Here is a 24,941-nt window from a genome sequence, read left to right on the forward strand (position 1 = left end):
TGAAAGTCTTGCAGCAATATGCCTTGTCGGACCATTTCCCTCTCCAGCTTGAGATACTTGCACAACCCATTGCACCTTTTATGCAGCTGCTGGATAGACTGCCTTTACGTTTCAACTCATCTTATTTGAAGCATCCAATCTTTCAGGGCTATATGCAGCAATTGATTGAGAGGTTTTTAGTGGACTTCGTCTCTGAGGGTTCGGCTTTCTTTGAACGACTGCTCTCTAATGTGCAGTGGGTTGCGCGGCAGTATGGAATCCATCATGCCTCTATTTGTTGGAGGCGTCGACATGCAGCGGAGGAATTATTGGCTTTGGTTCATTCACTGCTGGTGGACTCCCCAGATGATGAATTTCTGCTATCTCTGGCGCAGCGTGTGGCTGGTCTTATTAAAGAATTTCAGTTGAAATCTTATCAACAGGTCAAACTGCACAACTTGACTGACAATTTGCAAGATAGTGCTTGTCAAACTCATAAGTTCTTTCACGCCTTGCATGCTTCTCTGGCTCGAGAAAATATGACTAGACTCCAGGATTCAGAAGGTCGAATGGTCACTGATCTACAGACCATTGTCAATATGTGCAGGAATTATTTTTGGGATCTTCTGGGTTCTTCTCCGTCGCCTTCTAACCAGGTTACGCATGCCCGCTCTGTCTTTTATGATTTGGTTTGCCATCAGGTTCCACTTGATATGCAAACTACTTTGGAGGCAAATATTTGTGAGGAGGAGGTTATGGATGCTTTGTTACACCTGCCTAAGGATAAAAGTCCTGGTTTGGATGGTCTCACCAATGAATTCTTTGAGAGCTCGGCTACCCAATGGGTGAAGCCATTGGCGGCTATGTTTCAGCAGGTTTGGGAAACAGGGTTCATGCCCTCCTCATGAAAAGAAGGCCTTATCAAATTGCTTCCAAAGGTTCCTTCACCATCAATGTTGCAACATTGGAGACCAATTTCTTTGATGGGTTTGATGTATAAAATCTTTTCCAAAGTGTTGGCGAATTGGCTCCACAAGCACCTTCCAGCTATTGTGCATCCTCTTCAATATGGTTTCATTAAGGGCCGCAACATTCTGCATAATATCTTAAATGTGCAAATGGCTATTGACTATGCCAGGCACTCTAGTCAGGAAGTGGTATTGATTCAATTGGATCTGGAAAAGGCTTTTGACTACTTAGACTGGTCTTTCATTGCAGAACTTATGTCTGCTATGGGTTTTGGCAATCGGATGTCCCGATTGATCTACAGCATTAGTGCGGTAGCTTCTTCGCGAGTTATGCTCAATGGTGGGGTTACAGAGCCATTTGTCCTTGCACGTTTGGTGAGACAAGGTTGCCCTTTGAGTCCTCTCTTCTTTGCCCTGGCGACCCACCCGGTTCTTTCAATGTTATCTTCAATGGCAGCCTCTACTCAATTGGCCGGATTGTCTCTTCCTTTGGGACAGCACTTCATTAGCCAATCTTTGGCTGATGATAGCTTTATGATTTTGCGTCTGGACAAGGACAACATTCGCAAGGCATTAGATGTTTGGATGCTCTTTGGTCATGCTTTTGGTCTTCGTATCAATGCCTTCAAATCAGCCATTCTCAGTTGCACGGAGTCTGATTTACAGTCATTGGGCTGGCAGGGTCAGGTGGTTCCCCGTGGTTCCGTTGTCAGGCATCTTGGGTACCCGTTGGGTGTTGATGTTCGGCCAAAGCAGCTACTGGAGTGGATTTCACAGAAACTGGCAGCTAAGTTTATGTATTGGAAGTCGCAAGCGTGGCCCTTCCATGTCCGCCTCAAAGTGGCTCAGACAATTATGCTGCCAATGCTCACATATTTCTTGCCATTGCTGCCATGGACTCCTACTACTTTGAAGGCTCTCACTCGCCCCATTCGTTTCATGTTATGGAAGAAGGATTCATTGCACGCAGGTATTTCGTGGATTTCGTGGTCACATACATGTACCCCCAAACGCCTGGGTGGTGGAGCTATTTTGGATGCCGAAACTCATATGTTGGCACTTCGTTGGTCTCTCTTTCGCACCATGTGTGTGGATCATCACTCGTGGGTCATTATAGCCCGTTATTTTCTTGAGGACAGCAGGCTTAGGCATGGCAATACACAACTTCGGAGCTCCTGGTGGCATGTCCTTAATGCAGACTCTCGATTTTCCAGTCCGTCCTCCTCTCTGTTATACTGCATTTGGTTGGCTCCTGGAAAGTGGTGCTCCAAAAAGCGCGTTGGCATCCAGCGGAGGACCGCTTGCATACTAACTCTTTTCAACTGGAATTGTTGGCGGTCTCGAGATTACTTTCATGGGAAGACAAACATGAGCTCAGACCAAAATTCAACCGCATGGCCCGTTTGGGTGTGACTTCAGTTTTGCAGATGCCACCCTTGCAAGTCGTAATGTCCTCACATCGTTTCGTATTGCCAGGAGACTTTTCGGAATCCCGCGTGGATACCGTGATTTATGGGAAGAACTTCTGTTAGTGCTTCAGAGCAGGCAACCCTTTCTTGCCCTTGTTGTGGATTGTCCTTGGCAGGACTGGGCCCTTGCAGGTCGGTTGAGTCTGGAAAAGGCTTCTACTAATCAAATGTATCATCTTCTCATCCAAGATCATCAATGATTGGGTGTTAAAGCTAATACTGTATGGGGATTGCGGAAATCGCAATCATGGTGGAAGACAACTGTGATGGAGGGCTGGTTGAATAAGACACCTTTCAAATGTAAGGTCTTTCTTTGGCAGGTGATGATTGGTGGTCTTCCTCTTGCCTCGGCCCTTTCCAAGTGTCGAATCTCGAACGGCAATTGTTACTTCTGCACCACTACTGTGGAATCGGCCAGACATCGATTTATTTCTTGCCCGCTCGCTAAGAATATCTGGTCGCTCTTGTTGCAGTTTTGGCACGTGGTGGTGGGGTTCTCACTAACCCCTTTCGATTGGGTTTTTGTGTGCCCAAAATACCCCATACCACCACAGTTGCATATGAAGATCTTATTCCACTTTTTTCGATACTGGGGATGCTGGCACAATTGGACCACTCGGAATGCCTTTCTTTTTGATTCGGCCTCTAATGTACCGAGACACATTGCTAGGCTTAAAGGTCTCTTGCATTGGCAGATAGATCTCATTCGGCACTCGGATTTGCTCCCTCGGGAGAACTTACTTCCCTCGAACATGGCAATTTCCTCTGCGTCTTTGCCATGACTTGTGTAAATTTTTCCTAGCTTTGTATTGGGATTTTCCACACATTGGCTTAGAGCCCTCGTGTCTCTTGTAATCATGTAAACTTGTACCTTTTTTCGTAATTAATACAATTACCTTTTACGAAGAGAGAGAGAGAGAGAGAGAGAGAGAGAGAGAGAGAGAGAGAGAGAGAGAGAGAGAGAGAGAGAGAGAGAGAGAGAGAGAGAGAGAGAGAGAGAGAGAGAGAGAGAGAGAGAGAGAGAGAGAGAGAGAGAGAAGAGATGGCGGAACTGGCTGCGACGGGACGTTCTTGCTGCGGCGCTTTTCCCTGCTCGTTCTGCTCGTCTAGGGCAGCGCGTCAACCAGGATTCGGCTCCTGCCCCTCCACGCTGTGTTTTTCGTGTGCTTCTGCAGCCTGTGTATCGCGCCCCCTGCCGTTGCGCTAATTAGCGCCAGCCTGTGTATCGCGCCCCCTGTCGTCGCCCTGATCTGCGCCAGATCCGCCGCTGGTCGTTGGTGCTGCGCCAGCGAGCAGCGCCCTTCCAAGCTGCCCCCTCGACGCCTGGCCTGTGCTTGACCCTTTGCCCCCTTCCACGCTGTCCCCTCGACGCCTGGCCTGTGCCTGACCCTTTGACGCCTCGCCTGCCCTGTCGACGTTTGCCCGGTGCAGAGCACTCCGTTTGTGGTCGGCTGCTCTGCGTCAACGTGGAAGCCTGTTGCAGCCGCGTTGAAGCCTCACTGGTGTCTGCCCCGTTCCCGTGCGCCTCGGTTCATCTGCGTGTGTCTGTCCTGCTCTCCACAGGAGCCCCGTTGCAGTCCTGTTGCTGCAGCCGGGTGGTTTCCTGATTTTGCAGGTCTGCGGGACTTGCACAGCGAGAGAAAGAGAGAGAGTGAGGGAGCGAGCGAAAGCGAGAAGACAGCAATATGGCTGGCCTGGATATGGATTTTCTAGACCGGACGGTGGCAGCCCTTGGCCCTGACTTTGATACAGAGGAGCCGGAGGATATGGTGCCATGCACGGAGGAGCCGCCTCCGGGTTCTGAACTGCCGCCTGCAGGCAAACGCTCCAAGCATACTTCTGACGAGCCAATGGGTCCTCAGGAACGTTCCTATGCGCAGGTTGCCTCTGAACCTGTGGATTCGCAGGAAATTGATTGGGAGCATTTGCTGGACTTTGCCAATACTCTGCTTGGCGATTATGTCCAGCATAATAATGAAACTTTCTCTGATGCGGCTCCGGATGATGTGCTGGAAGCCACGGTGGACCCAAAATCAGTCTTGCGATCCTTCTCGGTGTTTTATGACCGTGCAGTTATACTTTTCTTCACCGGCAGGATCCCAGTGCTCTCACATATTCGCCAGTGGATGCACCATTTATTGCAAGGGGAGTGTGTTGAGGAGATCTTCCTTGGACCTCGCGGCTTTTATGAGGTGCTGTTGAAATCGGAATTGCATCGAGCTAAGCTCCTGTCCAGGTTGCCACTATTCTTTGATCGCCGCTAGGTCCATGTGGTACCATGGCGCCCTATGGCTGACTTCCAGCGTCTGCTTCAACGAGAATACCCGGTGTGGGTGGAAGTGGAAAATTGTCCAGCGGTCTATTGGCCATTGTTGAAGGATGCGATGGCGGTTGTGGGCACAGTGCTGGTTCCCCCAAGCCTCAGGGCTATGAACCGAAACCGTTTATGCATGTCATGGGATACGGCCAGGAAAAGGCCTGCGTGGCTTCGCCTCAATTGTTCTGGCATGCATCCTTTGCATTTTTGCCTGAAATGGGGCAATTTTGCCGGACACTGCTTTTCATGTGGTAAATTAGGGCATTTCATGGCCGAATGCCCGGAACGGCAACCGTCTTGTGAGGAGGCGCAGGCTGTGCAGCCCAAGGATGACATGGTGCTTGATGCCCCGACACAGGAGACCCTTCAGCCACCTACTGTCATGGATAAAGGCAAACAACAGGTCCGGGGTTTGGATTCCCCTAGCATTGATTGGATTGAGGCACGACAAAAAAAAGGTAAAAAGTTGGATGAAGGCCTGGCGGATCCGGGGCCTAATGCTTCCCCAGATTCCGTGCGCACGTATACGCGCAGGAAAGACATGGTCACCTCACAGCAGGCTGTGCGTACTATGGCCCCGTCCGCCCCCCGTAATCCGTCTTCAAGGAAAGTCTATTCAGAGGGCCCCAAGGTCCCACCTGCTAAGCTGGCGTTTGATGCAAAAGGTAATGTGATTACACCTTGGGATAGGCGTTATCCCCGCCCCACTCCCAAGGTAGTGGATTTCCCTTCTACCTCTAAAGCAGGTCGCCCGAATTCGTTTGCAGTATTGGCTGATTTTCTGGATGAGGGTGTCCTGAATGCTCTCGCGGAAAAGGTGCAATCAAGGCAACAGGCGCCTCGTTCCTGACTTCCTTTTTTAAAAATATATGAAGATTGCCACGTGGAATGTGCGAGGCATTTGCTCTCGCCATAAGCAACATACCATGTGGACTGTCTTGCATGAGAACCAGTGGGATGTATTGTGTGCAATGGAGCACAAAAGTCACGGTGAGGCAGGAAAAGTTGTGGATTGTCATGGATTCCGTCTGTTTTATGCAGGGACACATGCTACGCACTATTCGGGCGTGCTGATGATTGTCCATGAGAAATACCAGCCTGTTCTTGTTAAAAATGATGTGCAGGGCCGCTTTCTGGTAATCGAAGTCTTATTTGAAGGAGAGATTTTATGGTTGCTGGGACTCTATGCTCCGAATGATCCCGCATCCCGACGGGATCTATGGTCGACTTTGCAGGGCTCCATGTCACTTGGCCGCAGGGGATTTTTGATGGGAGATTTCAATATGTGTGTTGACTCTTCTCAGTCCACCTCAGGGCATTCGGTAATGGATACGCCGGAAAGCCGGGTGTGGAACTCCTTTGCTTTGCACGTACTTAAGCAAGATCTTTGGTCGTGGCTTCACCCTTCTGTTTCAGGTTTTACTTTTCATTCCGCACAATATGCAACCACTTGGTCGCGGTTGGACAGAATGTATATCATGCAAGGGGATGATTTTCTTCCCGAGATGCTGGAGATGAAGGTCTTGCAGCAATATGCGTTGTCGGATCATTTCCCCCTCTAGCTTGAGATGCGGGCACAATCTATTGCACCTTTTATGCAGTTGCTGGATAAGCTCCCTTTACGCTTCAACTCCTCTTATTTGAAGCATCCACTTTTTCAGGGTTATATGCAGCAATTGATTGAGAGGTTCTTATTGGACTTCGCCTCTGAGGGCTTGGCTTCATTTGCATGCCTGCTCTCTAATGTGCAGCGGGTTGCTCGGCAGTATGGGATTCATAATGCCTCTCTTTGTCGCCGACGTCGCCATGCAGCAGAGGACTTATTGGCCTTGGTCCGTTCCTTGCTCCTGGACTCCCCAGATGATGATTTTTTGCTGTCACTGGAGCGGCGTTTGGCCCATCTTATTCAAGTATTTAGCTTGAAATCTTATCAGCAGGCCAAGCTGCATAACTTGACTGACACATTGCAAGATAGTGCCTGCTAGTCTCATAAGTTCTTTCGCGCCTTGCATGCTTCTCCGGCTCGCGAAAATATGACTCGACTCCAGGATTCGGAAGGTCGCATGGTCACTGATCCGCAGACCATTATCAATATGTGCAGAAATTATTTTATGGATCTTTTTGGTTCTTCTCCCTTGCCTTCTAGCCAGGTTACGCATGCCCGCTCGGTCTTCTATCATCTGGTCCGCCAGCAGGTTCCATTTGATATGCAAGCCACTTTGGAGGCGGATATTTGCGAAGAGGAGGTTATGGATGTTTTGTTGCACCTGCCTAAGGATAAAAGTCCTTGTTGGGATGGTCTCACTAATGAATTTTTTGAGCACTCGGCCACGCAGTTGGTAAAGCCATTGGTGGTCATGTTTCAGCAGGTTTGGGAAACAGGGGTCATGCCTTCTTCATGGAAAGAAGGCCTTATCAAACTGATTCCCAAGGTCCCTTCGCCGTCAAAGCTGCAACACTGGAGACCAATTTCGTTGATGGGCGCGATGTATAAAATCTTCTCCAAAGTGCTGGCAAATCGGCTTCACAAGCACCTTCTAGCTATTGTGCACCCTCTCCAATATGGTTTCATTAAGGGCCGCAACATTTTGCATAATATCTTAAATGTGCAAATGGCTATTGACTATGCGCGGCACTCCAATCAGCAAGTGGTCTTGATTCAATTGGACCTGGAAAAGGCGTTTGACTTTGTGGACTGGTCTTTCATTGCAGATCTCATGTCTGCTATGGGCTTTGGTATCCGGATGTCCCGATTGATCTACACCATTAGTACTGCGGCTTCTTCAAGAGTTATGCTTAATGGTGGGGTTACAGAGCCATTTGTCCTTGCACGCTCGGTCCGACAGGGTTGCCCTTTGAGTCCTCTCTTCTTTGCCCTGGCGACTCACCCGGTCCTTTCAATGTTATCCTCCATGGCGGCTTCTGCCCAGCTGGCAGGGTTGTCTCTTCCTTTGGGGCAGCACTTCATTAGCCAATCTTTGGCTAATGACTCCTTTATGATTTTGCAGGCGGACAGGGACAACATTCGCAAGGCATTAGATGTTTGGACGCTCTTTGGTCAAGCCTCTGGTCTTCGCATCAATGCCTTTAAGTCAGCCATTCTCAGTTGCACGGAGCCTGATTTACAGTCATTAGGCTGGCAGGGCCAGGTGGTTTCCCGTGGCTCCATTGTCAGGCATCTTGGATACCCATTGGGGGTGGATGTACGGCCAAAGGACCTGCTGGAGTGGATTTCACAAAAACTGGCCGCGAAGTTTATGTATTGGAAGTCGCAAGTCTAGCCGTTCCATGTCTGCCTCAAAGTGGCTCAGACAATTATACTACCAATGCTGACGTATTTCCTGCCATTACTGCCATGGATGCCTACTACTTTGAAGGCTCTCACTCATCCCATTCGTTTCATGCTATGGAAGAAAGATTCACTGCAGGCAGGCATTTCCTGGATTTCATGGTCACATGCATGTACCCCTAAGCGCATGGGTGGTGGAGCTATTTTGGATGTGGAAACTCATATGCTGGCTCTTTGTTGGTCTCTTTTTCGTGCCATGTGTGTGGATCATCACCCGTGGACCATCATAGCCCGTTATTTTCTTGAGGACAGCGGGCTCCGCCAGGGTAACACACGACTTCGGGCCTCATGGTGGCATGTCCTTAATGCTGACTCTCGATTTTCCAGTCCCTCTTCCTCTTTGTTACTGCACTTGGTCGGCTCTTGGAAAGTGGTGCTCCAAAAGGGCCGTTGGCATCCAGTAGGGGACCGCTTGCAGACTAACTCCTTTCAGCTGGAATTGTTGGCAGTATCGAGACTCCTTTCATGGGAAGGTAAACATCAGCTCAGACCAAGATTTAACCGCATGGCCCGTTTAGGTGTGACGTCGGTTGCGGATGCTAGCCTTGCCACTCGCAATGTCCTCGCATCGTTTCGGACTGCTAGGAGACTTTTCAGGATCCCGCGCGGATACCGTGATTTATGGGGGAAGCTTTCGTCGGAACTTCAGGGTAGGCAACCCTTTCCTGCCCTGGCTATGGATCGCCCTTGGCAGGACTGGGACCTTGCAGGCCAGTTGAGTCTGGAAAAGGCCTCTACTAATCAGGTGTATCATCTTCTCATTAAAGATCACCAATGGCTCGGTGTGAAAGCTAATACTGTTTGGGGCCTGCGGAAATCACTGGCATGGTGGCAGGCAACGCTGATGGAGGGATGGCGGAATAAGGCACCTTTCAAATGCAAGGTCTTTCTTTGGCGGGTAATGATTGGTGGTCTTCCTCTTGCCTCGGCCCTTTCCAAGCGTCGAATCTCGAATGGCAATTGTTTCTTCTGCACCACTACGGCGGAATCGGCCCGACATCGTTTTCTTTCTTGCCCGCTCGCCAAGAATATCTGGTCACTCTTGTCGCAAATCTGGCGCGCAGTGGTGGGGTCCTCACTGACTCCTTTCGATTGGGTTTTTGTGCATCCAAAGTATTCCACACCGCCAACGTTACATATGAAGATCTTATTTCACTTTTTCAGATACTGGGGATGCTGGCACATTTGGACCACCCGAAATGCTTTTCTCTTTGATTCGGCCTCTAATGTACCGCGACATATTGCAAGGCTTAAAGGGCTCTTGCATTGGCAGCTAGATCTCATCAGGCACTCTGACTTGCTCCCTCGGGAGGATTTGCATTCCTGGCATTTGGCAATTGCCTCTGGGTCCTTGCCATGATTGGTGTAACCTTTTTAGTGTACTAGTCCGGGGATTTCCCACACGTTGGCCTAGGGCCCTCGTGTCTCTTGTACTCATGTAATCATGTAATCTTGTACTTTTTTTCGTAATTAATACAATTACCTTTTACGAAAAGAGAGAGAGAGAGAGAGAGAGAGAGAGAGAGAGAGAGAGAGAGAGAGAGAGAGAGGTGCTGCCCTGCCGACGGTCGTCTGACCTGTTGGCCCTGCCCGTCAGTCTTGTCGTTTCTGCGCCCGTTTGGCCCGTCGCGTGACTTGTCGTCCGTCGTCTGGCCCGTCGCCTCCGTCGCCTAACCCGTCCTGCTGTCGTCTGCAGACTCTGCGCCTGTCCGCACTGGTTTCCGCCCGTTTGCGCCCGTTCGCCCTGGTTCGCGCCCGTCTGCCCTGGTTCGTGCCCGTTTGCGCTCGTCCGCCCTGGTTCGCGCCCGTCCGCTTCAACTGTGGGCCTTGTTGAACGCTGCTTCGTCCCTGCCCCGCTCCGTCGACTGTCTAGCCCTGCCATCGTTTGCCCACCCTGTGGTTCGCCCTCCTGCACCTGCACTGTGAGGGTTGTGCCCTGTCACTCACGTTATTGGGACAGGCCACGACTGAAGATGCTAGTCTAGTGTAGGGCCTGTTTTGCCTGAGAGAGAGAGAGAGAGAGGCCTGTCCATTTCTGCCTCCCGTGAGCTCTTCACTTCGCCTCTGACCGGTATATGCAGTGGTACAATATGGCTAGTCTGGATCTGGCTTTTATAGACCAAACGGTGGCTGCTCTTGGTCTGGATTCTGACACCGAGGAACCAGAGGACATGGTTCCGTGCATAGAAGAGATGCCCACTGGTCCTGACTTCCAGCCTGCGGGCAAACGCTCCAAGCATACTTCGGAAGAGACAATGGATCATCAGGATCGTTCCTATGCTCAAGTTGCTTCTGATTTTGTGGACTCTCAGGATATTGACTGGGAGCATTTGGTGGAGTTTGCCAACACTCTGCTTGGCGATTATGTTCAACATAATCAGGAAGTCTTTTCTGACTCTGTGTTCTGGAAGCCACTGTGGACCCGAAAAATGTCTTGCGATCCTTTTCAGTGTTCTATGAATGCGCTGTGATACTCTTCTTCACTCGCAGGATCCCACAGCTTTCCCGTATTCGCCAGTGGCTGCACAATCTGCTTCAAGGGGAATGTGTTGAAGAGGTTTTTGTTGGGCCCCGAGGCTTTTTTGAGGCGCTGCTGAAATCTGAGGCGCACTGTGCTGCTCTCCTGTCCAAATTGCCCTTGTTCTTTGATCACTGTTTGGTCCCTGTTGTGCCATGGCGCCCAATGGCAGATTTTCGGCGCCTGCTGCAACGTGAATGCCCTGTGTGGGTTGAAGTGGAAAACTGTCCAGTTGTCAATTGGCCACTGTTAAAGGACGCCATGGCTGCTGTGGACACTATTCTGGTCCCCCCAAGCCTAAGGGCCATGAATCGCAACTGTTTGTGTATGTTATGGGACACTGCTAGGAAAAGGCCTGCTTGGTTGCGTCTGAATTGCTCTGGCATGCATCCTTTACACTTCTGTTTGAAATGGGGCAACTTTGCAGGACATTGCTTTTCCCGTGGAAAATTGGGGCATTTTATGGCCGAATGCCCAGAGAAGCACCACACTTCAGAAGCTGAGCATGTTGCGCTGCCCATGGAAGATATGGTGTGTGATGCTCTGTTGCAGGATGCCACCCAACCACCTCAAGGTTTGGATAAAGGTAAACAACAGGTTTCGGGTTTGGATTCGCGTGGCAATGACTGGGTCGATGTACGCGCAAAAAAAGGCAACAGGCTTGTTGCTGGCATGGTGGATACTGTGCCTACTGCCCCACAAGATTCCATGCGTACCTATATGCGCACGAAAGAAATGTTGGCTTCAGAACACTCTGCTCCTGCTATGGTGAGGGACCTCAGCACCAGCCCACCAATTAATGTCCATCATACAACTAGGCTACTGCTATGCAAACAGTGCTAGTCCTTCTTCTCCCATCCACTGGGAGGTGTGGTCCGCCAGCCGACTTTTCAACTCTTCCTCTGTCTGTGTCGTCATCCACTCCCTAGAGTGAGAGGGCTGAAGAAAGAAGGCGCAGTTTGGTCCATCTGGTGGTGCTAGTAGATGAACCTTGCCCCTCCTTGACTTACGAACCACGAAGATCCCCACCTCTAGAGGTAGTGGGAACTCTCTGCGCTCCGCAAATCTGAAGTAGGACCATGGGCCACTACGGAAGAACTCCTGTGGCAACAGCTATGCCTGTCTCGGAAAGGTGTGACGGGTGGCAGTGGTGGATGAGATGGTGGCTGTATGGGAGGGGGAGGATTGCTGGTGCGAAGAGGATGTAGGCATGTGTGGCTCATCACTTGAGGCGGGGGGGTGGGACTGGGGGGGTGGGACTAGGGGGGTTGGCCTGAAACAGGTGCGGATCAGGGGAGGTGCTCGGTATGGGAGGTAGTGGGGGGGAGGATGATCGAGGGATAGTGGGGTGGACGAAAGTACATGGCGGGTGTAGGGGGGGGCTAGTGGTCCTGGGAGTGGGGGGCTGTGGGCCAAGGTCACTGGGGGGGGGGGGGGCCTGGGATGTCGGTGGAGGTGGGTGTGGGGGCTGTGGGGACTTAGGAGAGGTAGTTTGTGGCGTGGGTGGTGGATGTGGGGGGCTGCGGTCCTGCCAGGTGGGGGGGGGGCAAGAGGGGGTTGAGGAGTGCTCTGCCGAGGGGGTGTCACACGTCCACCTGCTCCCTGCTGCCAAGGTTGGGCTGCCTGAGACGCAGATTGCGCCCCCCCTGCCATCTCCCTCTCTGTCGTCTCTGAACCCGTGTGAAGCCATCAGCGTCCACCTGTGGGCCTGTCGGCGGAGCCACCTTGGCTCCGAAACGTGTGCAACGTGTTGCCTGATGCCGAAAGTCGTGACAGCGCAGGCACTGCCCTGGCTGCCCCGTCACAATGACCTGCTGCGTAAAGGAGTGCCCACCCACCTCGATCTCTAGGAACTGTGGGATATTCTTGACCTCTTTCACTGCCACCCGTACCTTTGGGACTCCTGCAGAAGCTGTCACTGCATCCGCGAAGGACGCGAGAAGGATAGTGTCGAAAAGCCTTTCAAAGTCTTCCACCAACTGGCGATACTCAATCGCCAGGCTGGGGAAAAGAAGCGTGACCGGGTGCTGAAGAAACCTGTTGTGGAGTGCAAATGCCTCCACAGTGAAGCCCCTGTACCAAGGGACTGTGTGTATGACCCCCCTCGTGGACGCATATGGTGAGCTGGCAAGTAACTCGCGAGCTGCGTCTACCGAGCTGAGCCGGACTATGAAGATCCCTTGGCCCAATAGGACCACCTTCTCGATCTGCGCTATCCCGATGTGCAGTGTGGAGTATAGCCAGTCTCGAAGCTGGGCCCTGGCTAGGGAATGTCCTACTACCTGACCATAAATCGCTGTTTCCATTAGCTCCAGCTCCTTAGCTCGGATGGCTAGGAGTTGTTCCTCAGAGACTACTACGCGCAAGGTGTTTGACTAGGGGGCACTCCCTGAGTGCGCCGGCGTCTGACCAGGGGTTTCCATTGTGCGTCCCTACTGAGAGGACCAACAGTCATGTCGCGGTGCCACCTGGGGGGGGGGGGATTGCTGCAGATGCAGGGAGCAACTGGAGGGTGGGGAAATCGATGGCGAGGGAGGAGAATCCTGCTGTGTTTGTTTCAGATAGGGCCAAGGTTGCGGACGGGGGAAGTGCGCCGGGGGGGGGGGGGGGGTGGGGGTGCGACGGGCAAGATGGTGGCCAAGGCGGGGCGACAGGTAGGGCGAGGGCGGGGCGACAAGCAGGGCGGGGCGATGTATAGGGCGGGGGCGGCGGACAGGGTAGGGCGGTACAGGACATGTGACGGGCAGGGCAGGGCGGGACGTCGGACAAGATAGGCGAGGCGGAAGACTGGCGGGGGCGACGAGTAGGCCAGATGAGAGCTCAGGCGGGGAAGGAGGGGGCGGCAGCGCAGGCGACGATCGTGAGGGGGGCAAGGGTAGCAGGCGACGCAGTGGTTCATCATACATCCTCGATAAGATGGTGTACAAATAATATCTAAATCCGTGTCTCAACCTTGTTAGGTGGTGCTTGTGTTGCAAGTGAATCTCCAAAATCTCCCTTTGGTGTAGTCTCTGTATATGGTATCCTTGCACCCTCAACCAGCATTCAACTTTGAGTTGTAACTCTTTGTCCCCTCTCTCCATGATTCCCAATTGGAGTAATCGAGTTTGAAGCCTCTAGATCTCAAGTGGGAACTCGTCAAAGCATCATTGATCTAGGGACTCCATGCCTAGTCTAAGGGACGTATCCCTTTGAATAGTGTGGGATATCTCGCTCGGGCTATGTTATGGGGGCCCTGCATTTGCATATGAGTGCTGCTCTCTCCATCTCCTCTCAGCATAGTCCACAAATCGTCTTGGCTCTAGAGATGTGGGTTGCTCTTCTTGTCTCGATCTCGAGCTGGTGAGATGAGACCCTAGCTGGCTGGTAGCTACTCATATCTCATGTGGCAAGTATATGTCTACAATCTAGGTATCTAGGCCTCTCAATGAAACCAGCTGTTGTAGTCCTCATAAAGTGGCCCTTGTAGTATGGCATCTTTGGGGGAGGGGATGCCAAGGTGAGATCCATGTATGCGGTATGTGTAGCTGATTGAGATCTTGTGACATGACTAGGTTTCTATCAGTGGCGGCAAATAGGTGTAAGGATGGGGAGCTAGGGTCATCCTAGAAGGGAGGGAGGTAGTCCACATTGATCCCATATTCCATGAGCCATTGTTCTACTTGTTCATACTATGAGCTCTTGTGTCTTGCCTGTGCTAGCTACATGGAAGCCTCGAAAGCTCTCCCAAGCAATTTTTTTTGATGCATAACTTGTACTTTGTATATAAAGCTAATGGTTTGAAAAAGAGCTTTCATCATCATAGAAGGTGTTGTAAATTCTGCTCTAATGATCTCACACGGTACTAATAGCATGGTAATATGTGGCCTCTCAATTTGCATACATAGATATGTAGCTAGAATAGGGGTCAAGATAGGTGCTCCATACATCATGGCTGGTTTAACGAGTGTATCAAACAACCACCTCCATGTATAGGGCTCATGGAAGTGTGCCTGATGGCACTATCTCTCCAGCAAGGTCATATCTTCCTGTGAGGTGATCTCTGGCTACCTATCTCATGGAAAAAATCTTTGTGATGTGGTAAATGTAACCCCCCAAATAGGTATATGAATTCACTACCTCCACTTGTCCTGCTCCTAGAGTGAAGACTGTCCTCCTCGGTATTGGGGCTGATGTGTGGAAGATCAGGATCTTGGTTTTCCCAAGATTAATGGTCAATCTGTGTTGTGTGTAGAAGTAATGTAGAGCATGGAGATGCTGTTGTAGACCCTCCTACGACTCAAAGACCAAGACAATATCATCACCACAAAGGATAATAAAGACCGACAAACTTGCTATGCCCACTCCATCTCCTCCACCTTGTGTGATGTGGTCCTCTACCTCATGGAAGTACTCTTAGGTATCTGACTCAGCCCACCACCCTCTCATATAGTGCATAGATGCCCGAAATCATGTTGATGGAATCCCAAGCATCCGCAGCCTCTATAGTAGTCTATCTCATAGGACTGTATCAAATGCTTTGCAAAAGCCCACAAAGTAGCAATAGAGTTTCTTCTTCCTAGCTTTCGCTTGCTTGATCATGGCTCTCAACATTGATGTTAGAGACCAAAATAAATCTTCTAACAATAAAATTTTGGAAAGAGACATGTGCTCAATTATCAAAGTATCTAGACAAATACAAAATGTCTGTGGAAAGTGCTAAAATATCCTCAGGAAAGAAAGCCACGTAAAGTGATTTGAATACAACCACAGTAAAGTGTAAAAGTGACTAGTACATCCAAGTAAAGCAGTAAAGCTTGTTCCATTGCTATGTAGGCAAGCGGTACAAACAGCCTAACTAATACATATGCAAAAAAAAAGTCTGGTGATACACAGAGGCACTGCATATGCAATTGCCTGATTTGGAGGAGAGCCCTTGGGATGGTATTTTCATGGCACTGCAGACTTTATTCCTGTCATGTGGAGGATGGTTGCTTGGGTCGCAGACAGAGGTTGGGCTTGTGGGTATAAGGATGTACAGGGATGTCATGCCTATCTTGTCTTGGAGCAGCTTGTGAGCAAGATTGTCATGCCAGATTTCTCACAAGGTGTGGACCTAGGGGCATTGTTGGAGATGGAAGCTCACAGCTGGCATCATTGCTTGGTACAGATGGACAGCTAAATGTTGCCATGCTGTTGAGTTTTGGATACATCTACTGCAGAGACACTCTCTAAGATTTGGACAGAGATTGTGCATACTGTTTGTGGGAGATGGGGGAGGATACAGAGCAGTTCGGAGACTATGAGGACGAGCAGAGAGGCTTTTCTCAAGACCTGGGATTCTGGCACTTTCTTCCTTTCCAGATCCACATGGTCTGGTATTATAGGCCTCTTGGGGTTATTCATTCAAGCCTTGTGATAGATTTCCCCTTGTTAGATATCTTTTGATATGGAAGTCGTTAGATATCTTTTGATATGGAAGTCCTTTACAGAGCTGCTTTGCACTTAGTATTTTACCTTGGAATATTTTATTCTGAAGAGTATTACTAATAGAATTTCTCTCTTTAGAAAAAGGTTTGGTAATCTATCATGTAAAACTTGGAACTAGTGAGATCCATCTACCTCAGCATGTTATCCTTTTCTGTAAGTTTTTGCTGCAATTCATTTTTTGCATGTTCAAATTCCTCCTTCTGTTGTCTCTCCCCTTCAAGACACTTTTCAAGTTCAGACAGAGCATCATCTTGTTCTTCTACCTCTCTTTGTAGATAGTGAACCTGCAACAAGAATGTACAGAAAAAATCAAGGACATCCTGACATTCATGGAGTTCTTGTAAGTCTCCTTCCTTGCTCCCTCTCTCACTCCGTCCAATACTTAGTTCTCTCGGATCCAACTGTGAAAGATATTGGAGGATGGAATTAATTGAGATACATCCAAACACTCATGTCCAGTATTACCATGTTGAAAAACAATGACCTACAAGCCGTTCATGCAAAGTGGTCTAAGATCATGTAGCTAACCTCTTTATAGAAAATTTAAATCAAAACATTTAATGTACATACAGCAGTTGCAACATAAGGTAGATAAAGGATGCAAAGCACTCAATATGCCATACTGAATAAACTATGAAATTAAGGGAAGGTATGATGATGATGGATTGCACTCCAAAGATAAAACACACCTAGTTCAACTTTTCCCCTCAGGTTAACCAAGAAATATTTAAAATTTTACACAGAGTGAGGGCAATTGACAAAAAGGGACTTATGATGCTCTCCATACTGGGATATCAGGAAAGAATTTTGTGGTGTATCCAGAGCGTCATCATTGATCCAGATACAAATCACCATGAGAATCAGATGCTGCTAGCATTCTGAGAGTTATGGAATTTTGCATCTTCAAAGGTATAACTACATGTATATTTCAGATATGCTAAGTTTCTTATGTTCACTATGTGTTTTCAAGGTCTACCAAATATTTTTTAGGTTGACAGGTTGTACAAAGGAAAGCCTCTTGATGCTCTTTTGTCCTCTCTAGTATTTTCTATAGCTATGTCAATCTAGATCCAATATGCCTGAGAGCTCTTAGGATAGTATTCCATGGTACAGCCGAGTCCATGGTGGAGACATGGGGGGCTGTACCTTGGGTCACAGACAGAGGTCCAGCTTGCGGCTATGAGGACACTCAGGGGAGCATTTCTTTTCTCATCATTGGACAGCATCTGAGCAGGATCCCTACCCCAGACTACTCACAGACACAGTGGACTAAGGGACATTGTCACAGATGGGAGTTGGTTTCCAGTATTATAGCTTGGTACATATGGACTGCAAGATGTAGCCAGGTCATTGATCTTCAGGATATACCCACTGGGGAGTCTTTATTGACGATCTGGGCAAAGATAGTCCACACTCTCCATGGGAGATGGGCGAGGATGCATTGCGGCTCTGAGAGGATGATGAAGAAAAGAGAGGCTTTCCTGCGGATTTGGGATTCAGACGCCTTCTTTCATACTACCCCTTAGATGGTCTAGCACTTTAGCCCACCAGACTGGTTGTTCACACAACCATTGTATCTTTGATGTACCTGGTTACTCTTCACAGAGTTCCTTGTACGTTGTATTTACCTCGGATTTTTCTTCGAGGTGTTATTAATAGAATTCTCTTTTCTTGGAAAAAAAAAGGTCTGCTCTGTTGGAGATATCATTTGCTGCCCAGAGCTTTACCTGCATGTTGCATTCATGTGCAAAACAATGTCATTGCTAATCTACCACCTATGAGTCTCTCTTGCCAGCTGCCCTGCCTAAAGACTTAATTGCCCTTACTGCCACACCAGATTTTCACAGTCGAGAGGCACCATAGGAAACTCCTGAGGAGACTGATACTATCAGAGGTTTGCAGAGATTTCTCTATCATAAACCCATACTGGCTATATTTGCATGGTAGGAGTACCATGAGCTCTTTGTATACATAAATAACTTATAGTCTCTATTTCCAATCCTTTTCTTTGTTTGTCCACAAAGGATACACCTGGATTAATAGTACTCCCATTTGGTCTCATTGGTTACTTTGGATGCCACCTTTAGAATATGTTAATATAGATTACTTTCCTCCTTTTATCCTCCCTTTCACTTTAAGACACACACATGACCTTGCTGCCTCCACTTGTTGGCTTCCATATTACCCAGTATCCTAGAATAGAAGCTAAAATATTATTTTAAAAGAAATTTCCTCATTGATCTCTCAACATACCAACACTTTATTTTTTGCTGTTCAATTTTTATTGTTGCCAAGATTATTTGATGTTAAAACTAGAACTGTACCCAAGTTTTGAAGACTCAAAGTTTACAAGGCACAAATTATCGACATTATCTGAAATCTTATCATTTTCATTCTTATTGGCCACTTGGGACTACCTGCAAGGTAGTTTAGAGACGAGAGTCACTATTTGATGAGAAATATTTTGCACATGCATGGATAGTATCTGTATGTTTCTCCATATCTACTTGTAACCAAAGACTAGGCTACATTATATGGAACTCTATTTGAGTTACATCTCATTTATAAATATAAGGCTTTTTGTTGTATAGTTTTTGTTTTACAGGGCTTTATTGTACTTTGTCTTGGGATACTTTGTTCCAGGGGGGTTAATGAACGAATTCTTTCTTTTCTCTGAAAAAAATAAATAAATGGTAAGGTATAGATACATTCTGTAAAACCAAACTGTGATGCAATATCTACTGTTATCTTCTCTTGCTATTTAATGCTTCTGCCTTAGGTTTCATGATGTGGATAGTTCAGTATCATGATGACCATGGACACTTCTTATCAATCTTCTTATTCAAAGCCCTTTCTTATTTGCCCCCAAATCAGTAGAGGAGAAGTTTCAAGCCACAACTAATTGGTACTTTCTATGAAGTAGAAATAAGGGAAGAGCATTTTCTCCACAAAGAAAGAAAAAAACCCATCATGCATGCCTCAGCAGTTGGAAATCAGAAACAGGTAGGCAACTTTTTCTGCATTCCTAGATTCATGCATACAGATATATCAGTAAATGCATGTGTCAGCACCTCTCAAAACATAACTTTTTTTCCTAAAGAAGAGCATTTTGTTAATAATGCCTCAGCTAAAATCTAAAAACTTAAAATGCCATACGAGAAAGGTATTGGACATCAATCATAAAACAAAATAACCAACAATTCTGCTAGGATATCTAACTTAAGGGCTGCATGAATAGTCAATCTAGTGGTCTGTAATGCCAAACCACCAACATATTCTTATTGCTTAGCAGCATAAATAATTCAGGTTAGAAACCAGTTTCTTTTAGTTGGGCCAAAAAGTGGCGGAAGGGGGAAGAGAAGGGGAGGTTGGATGGGGAAGGAACGGATGATGTAAAGTGAGATTTTCTATGGTCATTGTATTAGACACTGCACAATGTAGAACAGAAGCATGAGATACTAGCAGGTCTTTGGCTTAGAAACCAAGTGTTTATGTACTTCTTTGGCTTAGAAACCAAGTGCTTGATGTGACCTTTTCAAACATTCTTACGCTGATGAAAGACTAGAACTTCATGCATCTTTCTATTAAATGGAACATTCTTATGCTCATGAAACAACTACAACTGCATGCACCTTATCTGATTCTCTTTGCAGTCTTTCCACAAATTCTAACTCCAAAGAATCCATATGTGTAGTCTTCTCCACTAAGCACTTTTTAAGATTTGAAAGCTCCAACTTCAGTTCTCTGATGGTGTCATTTTGGCTGTCTAACATTTTATTTTTTACCTGTCAAAAAAGTTCATGCAACTCATAGTTACAAGGAACATGAAAATGCATCAGGACAGAGAACCAATTCCAACATAAATTAAGATGTCCAACTCAAACTGTCAAAAATGTTGATGCACCTAGGTTGCTCACATGCCACATAATAAATTTTCTTAAGTAATCAGAACCAACATATCAAACAAAATAGATTGGAATTTCACCGTTCCCAATTCTTTCTGTATGTGTTCAACCACCCACAATTCTTGGTCTAAAACTGTCCTCCAATCTCCTCTGGAAGTCAGCAAGGAAAGGGTGTGGTATATCTTATGCAGCATAATGCTGAGTCCATGCAGGCACCACTTTGATCCTGCTCATCTGCAGCGTCCTCCCCAATCCAGTGGTGTATCAAAGAAAGGGCACCTAGGTGTCTTTGCAAAATGGATCTCTCCATACCCACTCCCCAAGGTCCCACTGTAGTCTCTGAAGAGTCAGCCTCCTGTATGCCCATCCATCATGCATATCTCAAAGTCTCAGACTGGGTACCAAGTCCTATCATAACAAGCCACAATCCTAATCCACTGATGAGAGCATCCTGTGAACTCCAACTGATCCAAATCCTCTCACTTGAGTTTTTAATCCTCATGTACTAAGAAACTAAAAATACACTCCCCACTGGTGGCTATTATTGAAAGAAGGATATCACCTTTGGTGAAAAGCCCAATCTGTCTAAAAGATGTTAGTGACAATCCTCCAATCAAGATATACCACCTCCCTAAATCTCTCCTTCATGTCTCTAGCCCCTCTAATGCACCAAAGTCTGCCTCTTAGCCTAAGCTGGTAGTTCCTGAAATGCAAACCATTCCCCCACTATGGAAACTATCCGTGAAGAGAACGTCCATTTTGAACAGATCATCTCTCAAAGGATGTAACCGCTCTCTGCTTTAAGTAGCTAATTGAAGAGAAGTGGCTGCCTCAACTTCTCTTCAATAGTGACTATGTCAATTTGATGAAGTATTGCGGATACTAATCTTCATCAACAGATGCAGCAAATTGGACCTCAAAACTTTTCGTAAGCTGTGTAGCACGGGTGTCCTAAAATATCTAATGGATGCTAGGCTGCCGTGGTCCTCCATGAGTAGGAACAAATGGTCTCTAATTTCCCTAGCAATAATTTCTTCCATGGGTCTTTGCATGGGAAAAGGCCCCTCACAATAGGCTTCACCACCAGCAGTCTGCCCTGGCTGTTTGAGTTAATGACCCCCAAAACGGCCCTAGATTTGGGCTGTATAGTGACATCCCAGGCTACCTTAGCCCTCGTAGTGCTACCATCTCCATCTGACCAAATTAAGAACTTGATGAGCTGCTTCACCTGGCCAATGCATGACCTAGAGAAGGCCTAGCAACAGGTAATACACCATACGGTAGCAATTAGAACCTAGTTAGCCATTACCATCGTTGTTGCTAATGATAATCTTGTTGTACTCTAGTACAGTAGCTTTTGCATCTCACTCTTTCTTTGGTTACTAGTGCACAAAAGTTTAGCCATTGGTACATGGATTGGCTATAGTAGAGACCATGGTCCCTCGTGTTAGATGCGCGAAGCCAGAGGAGGCCCAAAGACATTGCATTTTGGAGTGCCCTAGGGCTCTTAACGTTTGGAGGAGAGCCCTTAGGATGGGGTTTCATGGTACTGCAGACTCTATGATCATTACATGGGGAACTGTTGCTTGGATCACAAATAGAGGCTCAGCTTGCTGATATGAGGATAAATAGCTTGTCATGCTTACCTCATCTAGAGGCAGCTTGCGAGCAAGATTGCCATGCCATATTTCTCACAAGCAATGTGAACCCAAGGCATTGTCACAAATGGGAACTCACAACTAGCATTATTGCTTAGAACATATGGACCCTGAGATGTGGCCATGCCATAGATTTATTGGATATATCTACTATAGAGATTAACTCTGGGATTTGGACAGAGATTGTTCACACTCTTAGGGAGAGATGGGGGAGGATAGAGGGCAATTCAGAGAACATGAGTATGAGGAGAGATGTTTCTCTTTGGACCTAGGATTTTGGCACTTTCTTCCATTGCTAGCCCCATATTGGAGTTCACCAACACGTTGTTGGGTGACTATGTTCAACATAATCGTGAAACACTTTCTGACCAGGACAAAGATGATGTTTTGGATGCTACTATGGACACGAAGTTTGTGTTGCGTTCTTTAACAGAGGGGTTATCTTATTCTTCACAAGCAGAATCCTGATGCTTTCTTACATCCATCAATGGTTGCACTCAATGTTGTTGGGGGATTGTGTGGATGATATTTTTGTGGGACCATGGGGCTTTCATGAGGTGCTGCTAAAATCAACAATGTGCTGTGCTGATCTCATGGAAAGGGTGCCTTTGTTCTTTGATAGACATTGGAAGCGGAAGCCTGGTCGTACTTTGTATTGGCCTTCGTTGAAAGACATGATGGCAACTATTGGCATTGCTTGTACCCCCAAATTTTAGGGCTACAAATGGCAACCATTTGTGCATGTTGTGGGACACTTCTCACAAAAGGCCTAACTGGTTGTATTTGAAGTGTCCTGGAATGCCTTCATTGTATTTTCGCTTGAAATGGGGCAATTTGCTGGCCATTGTTTCTCTCGTGGGAAGTTGGGGCATTTTATGGCAAAGTGACCACAAAAAATTGCAATTCTGGATGTTGGGGTTGCCACAGTTGTCAATGAGGATCTCATGGTTGAAAGCCTTTAGGATGATGAGGCTCCTGCACTGATAAATGTGGAGAAAGCGAAGCAGCCCATGCAGTCTTCAGACCAACCTGAACATAATTGGGTTGATGTTCACTCTAAAAGAAGACAAAACCTTGATGTTAACATGGTGGCTACTAGGCCTGGCACTTTATAGGATTCTTTGCATACATATGTATGGTGGAAAGATAAGGAGCACGTAGCTAATGAAATGGTTTCTTCTGCCCCTCAAAAACCTCCCACTACAAAAGCCTCTATAGACTATTCAAAGGATCCATGTGCTCGACTTGATTTTGATACTAGAGGTTAGGTGATTAACCCCTGAGATCATCATTATCCACAGTCCTCTCCAAAGAAGGGAGATGATCCATCCACCTCTAAATCTGAATGTCGGGATCTGAATTCATTTGCAGTGCTGGCCGATTTCCTTGATGAGGGAACCCTTGAGATTTTAGCAAAAATACTTAATGTCGAGGTAAAACCAGCCTCGACCCTGATTCTTCTATGGATGATTATGAAAATCGTGTGGAATTTGCTTCCGCACTAACCGACATGACATATAGCTTATTATGCATGACAATAAATGGGATGTGTTATGTACTCTGGAGCACAAAAGTCATGGTGAAAGAGGGAAAATTGTGGAATCCCATGCATTTCATTTTTTTTATGTTGGAGGTTCTACACACCATTACTCCGGGGTGCTCATGGTGTTTCATGATAAATTTCAGCTAGTTCTTGTTAAAAATGATGTGCATGCTTTCTTTTTGGTGATTAAAACTTTTTTTGAAGGGAAGGTTCCATGTCTAATTGGGCTCTATGCCCTAAATGACCCCTTGTCTAGACACAATATGTGGGACGAACTGAAAGCATGATTGCTGCTTGGGAGACTGGGTTTGTTGATTGGGGATTTTAATGTCTATGTTGATCCCTTGCAGTTTACTTCTGAATACATGGATGCGCCTGAAAGTAGCACTTGGCATGATTTTGTTTCAGCCGTGCAGACCACATGGGAACACCACATTTAAGCGCTTTTGTAAAAAGCTTTGAGTCATATTTCAGACTTGTATATAGCAGCAAGTGTTTGAGTTGTACTCATTTTATGGCATAGAAACAATCTTTATCATGTACAAGGTAGTTTAGTAGGTTACTTTTTACTTGAGTGATATGTGTTTCTTTCGAGAGAGAGTTTTGGACTTTTCTTCAGAGTAACTCTCTATAGAGACTTCTTGGACCTTGGCTATCTCCACAACTGCCCAGCCAAGGAGTTTTGATCCAAACTTTTTGTTTGGAGACTTGTGAAGGCACACTGGACCCGATTGCAAGCTCCCGGCCCAGAGATTTTTTGGTGGTACTCTGGAGAAAACCTCCTCCATCACTCCATCTCTAGATATTTTTTTCCAAGTAAAATGTGGCTGATTATATTACTCAAAAAAACTAATTACAACGGAGTGCTCTCAACAGACTAGCTCGAGCTGATGCAAAGTCACAAATACATCAAGCATACAAGCCTCTCAAGGCGGTTTGGCAGCAAGAAGCCATGGAGAAGGGGTGTATCGCCATCTGGGGCTGCTTGCCTGCATCACGAAAAACAGGTCCTAGCCACCCCAAGTGTGCATGAAATGACAACGGAGCTCCTGATGAGAGCCCTGGACTCGCCCTGCACCTGATCCCATTGGCCGCGGAGGGAGTGGATGATGGAGGTCTAGAGCTCTACTAAGGTTGCATGTACTGAAAGTCTCTCTCTGCCGAAAGCCTCCTAACACCGCGCCTTCCAGATATGCCAACCAGTAAGACTCCCTATGATCTCCCATACCTCAGAGCAGTCTGCTTTGGGCTTCAGTACATGGCGGATGGGTAGAACCTCCAAACGAACCACTGCACACGACCCTGCCTCGATAATGAATATCGTGTTCTACATCCCGGCCTCATACAAAAGATGATGGCCCTGGCTGGTTGGCTGCCAGTAGAAAGCTCCCCATGAGATACATCCAATGCTGGGTACTATACGGTGAAGGATGTGGCATGCTCCTCTCCACACGAGCTGCGCTACCTTACACGACCAAAGGCACTGCTTTTGGGTTTCCAGGGGCTGCTGTGTGTAACACTTATAACCTCCCTCCTCTTGCATCTGGGCAAGCCAACTTCCCACCATCAAGCCTCCATGTGCCACTAGCCATCAGAAATACGATACCCTCCTCGGCCTCCAGCTATCCCATAGGCGGCACCAGAAGGTCCGTTGGAAAGGCTCCGTGATGCTATACTCCGTCCAGTGCCTGCTACGTGACGGGGCCTACTCCATATCCTCCTGCATTAGTACGTGTCTGCCAATCCTGGCAGTGTACTCCAGGAAT

General features: G+C 47.4%; 1 protein-coding gene across 1 annotated transcript in view; it reads right to left on the reverse strand.

Annotated features, from left to right (window-relative positions):
- Window positions 1–24,941, reverse strand: part of LOC148032699 (uncharacterized) — a 373,621-nt gene that overhangs the window by 55,811 nt on the left and 292,869 nt on the right. The window contains exons 12-13 of the mRNA XM_087683327.1: window positions 19,702–19,854; window positions 16,202–16,353 (exon numbers count right to left, since the gene is read on the reverse strand). Of these exons, the coding sequence (XP_087539453.1) occupies window positions 16,202–16,353; window positions 19,702–19,854 (305 nt within the window). The remainder of the gene's footprint in view (window positions 1–16,201; window positions 16,354–19,701; window positions 19,855–24,941) is intronic.

This window comes from Lygodium microphyllum, chromosome 8 (assembly GCF_053477565.2).
Source record: "Lygodium microphyllum isolate KBCC chromosome 8, Lygodium_microphyllum_v1.1.10, whole genome shotgun sequence".
Taxonomy (NCBI): domain Eukaryota; kingdom Viridiplantae; phylum Streptophyta; class Polypodiopsida; order Schizaeales; family Lygodiaceae; genus Lygodium; species Lygodium microphyllum.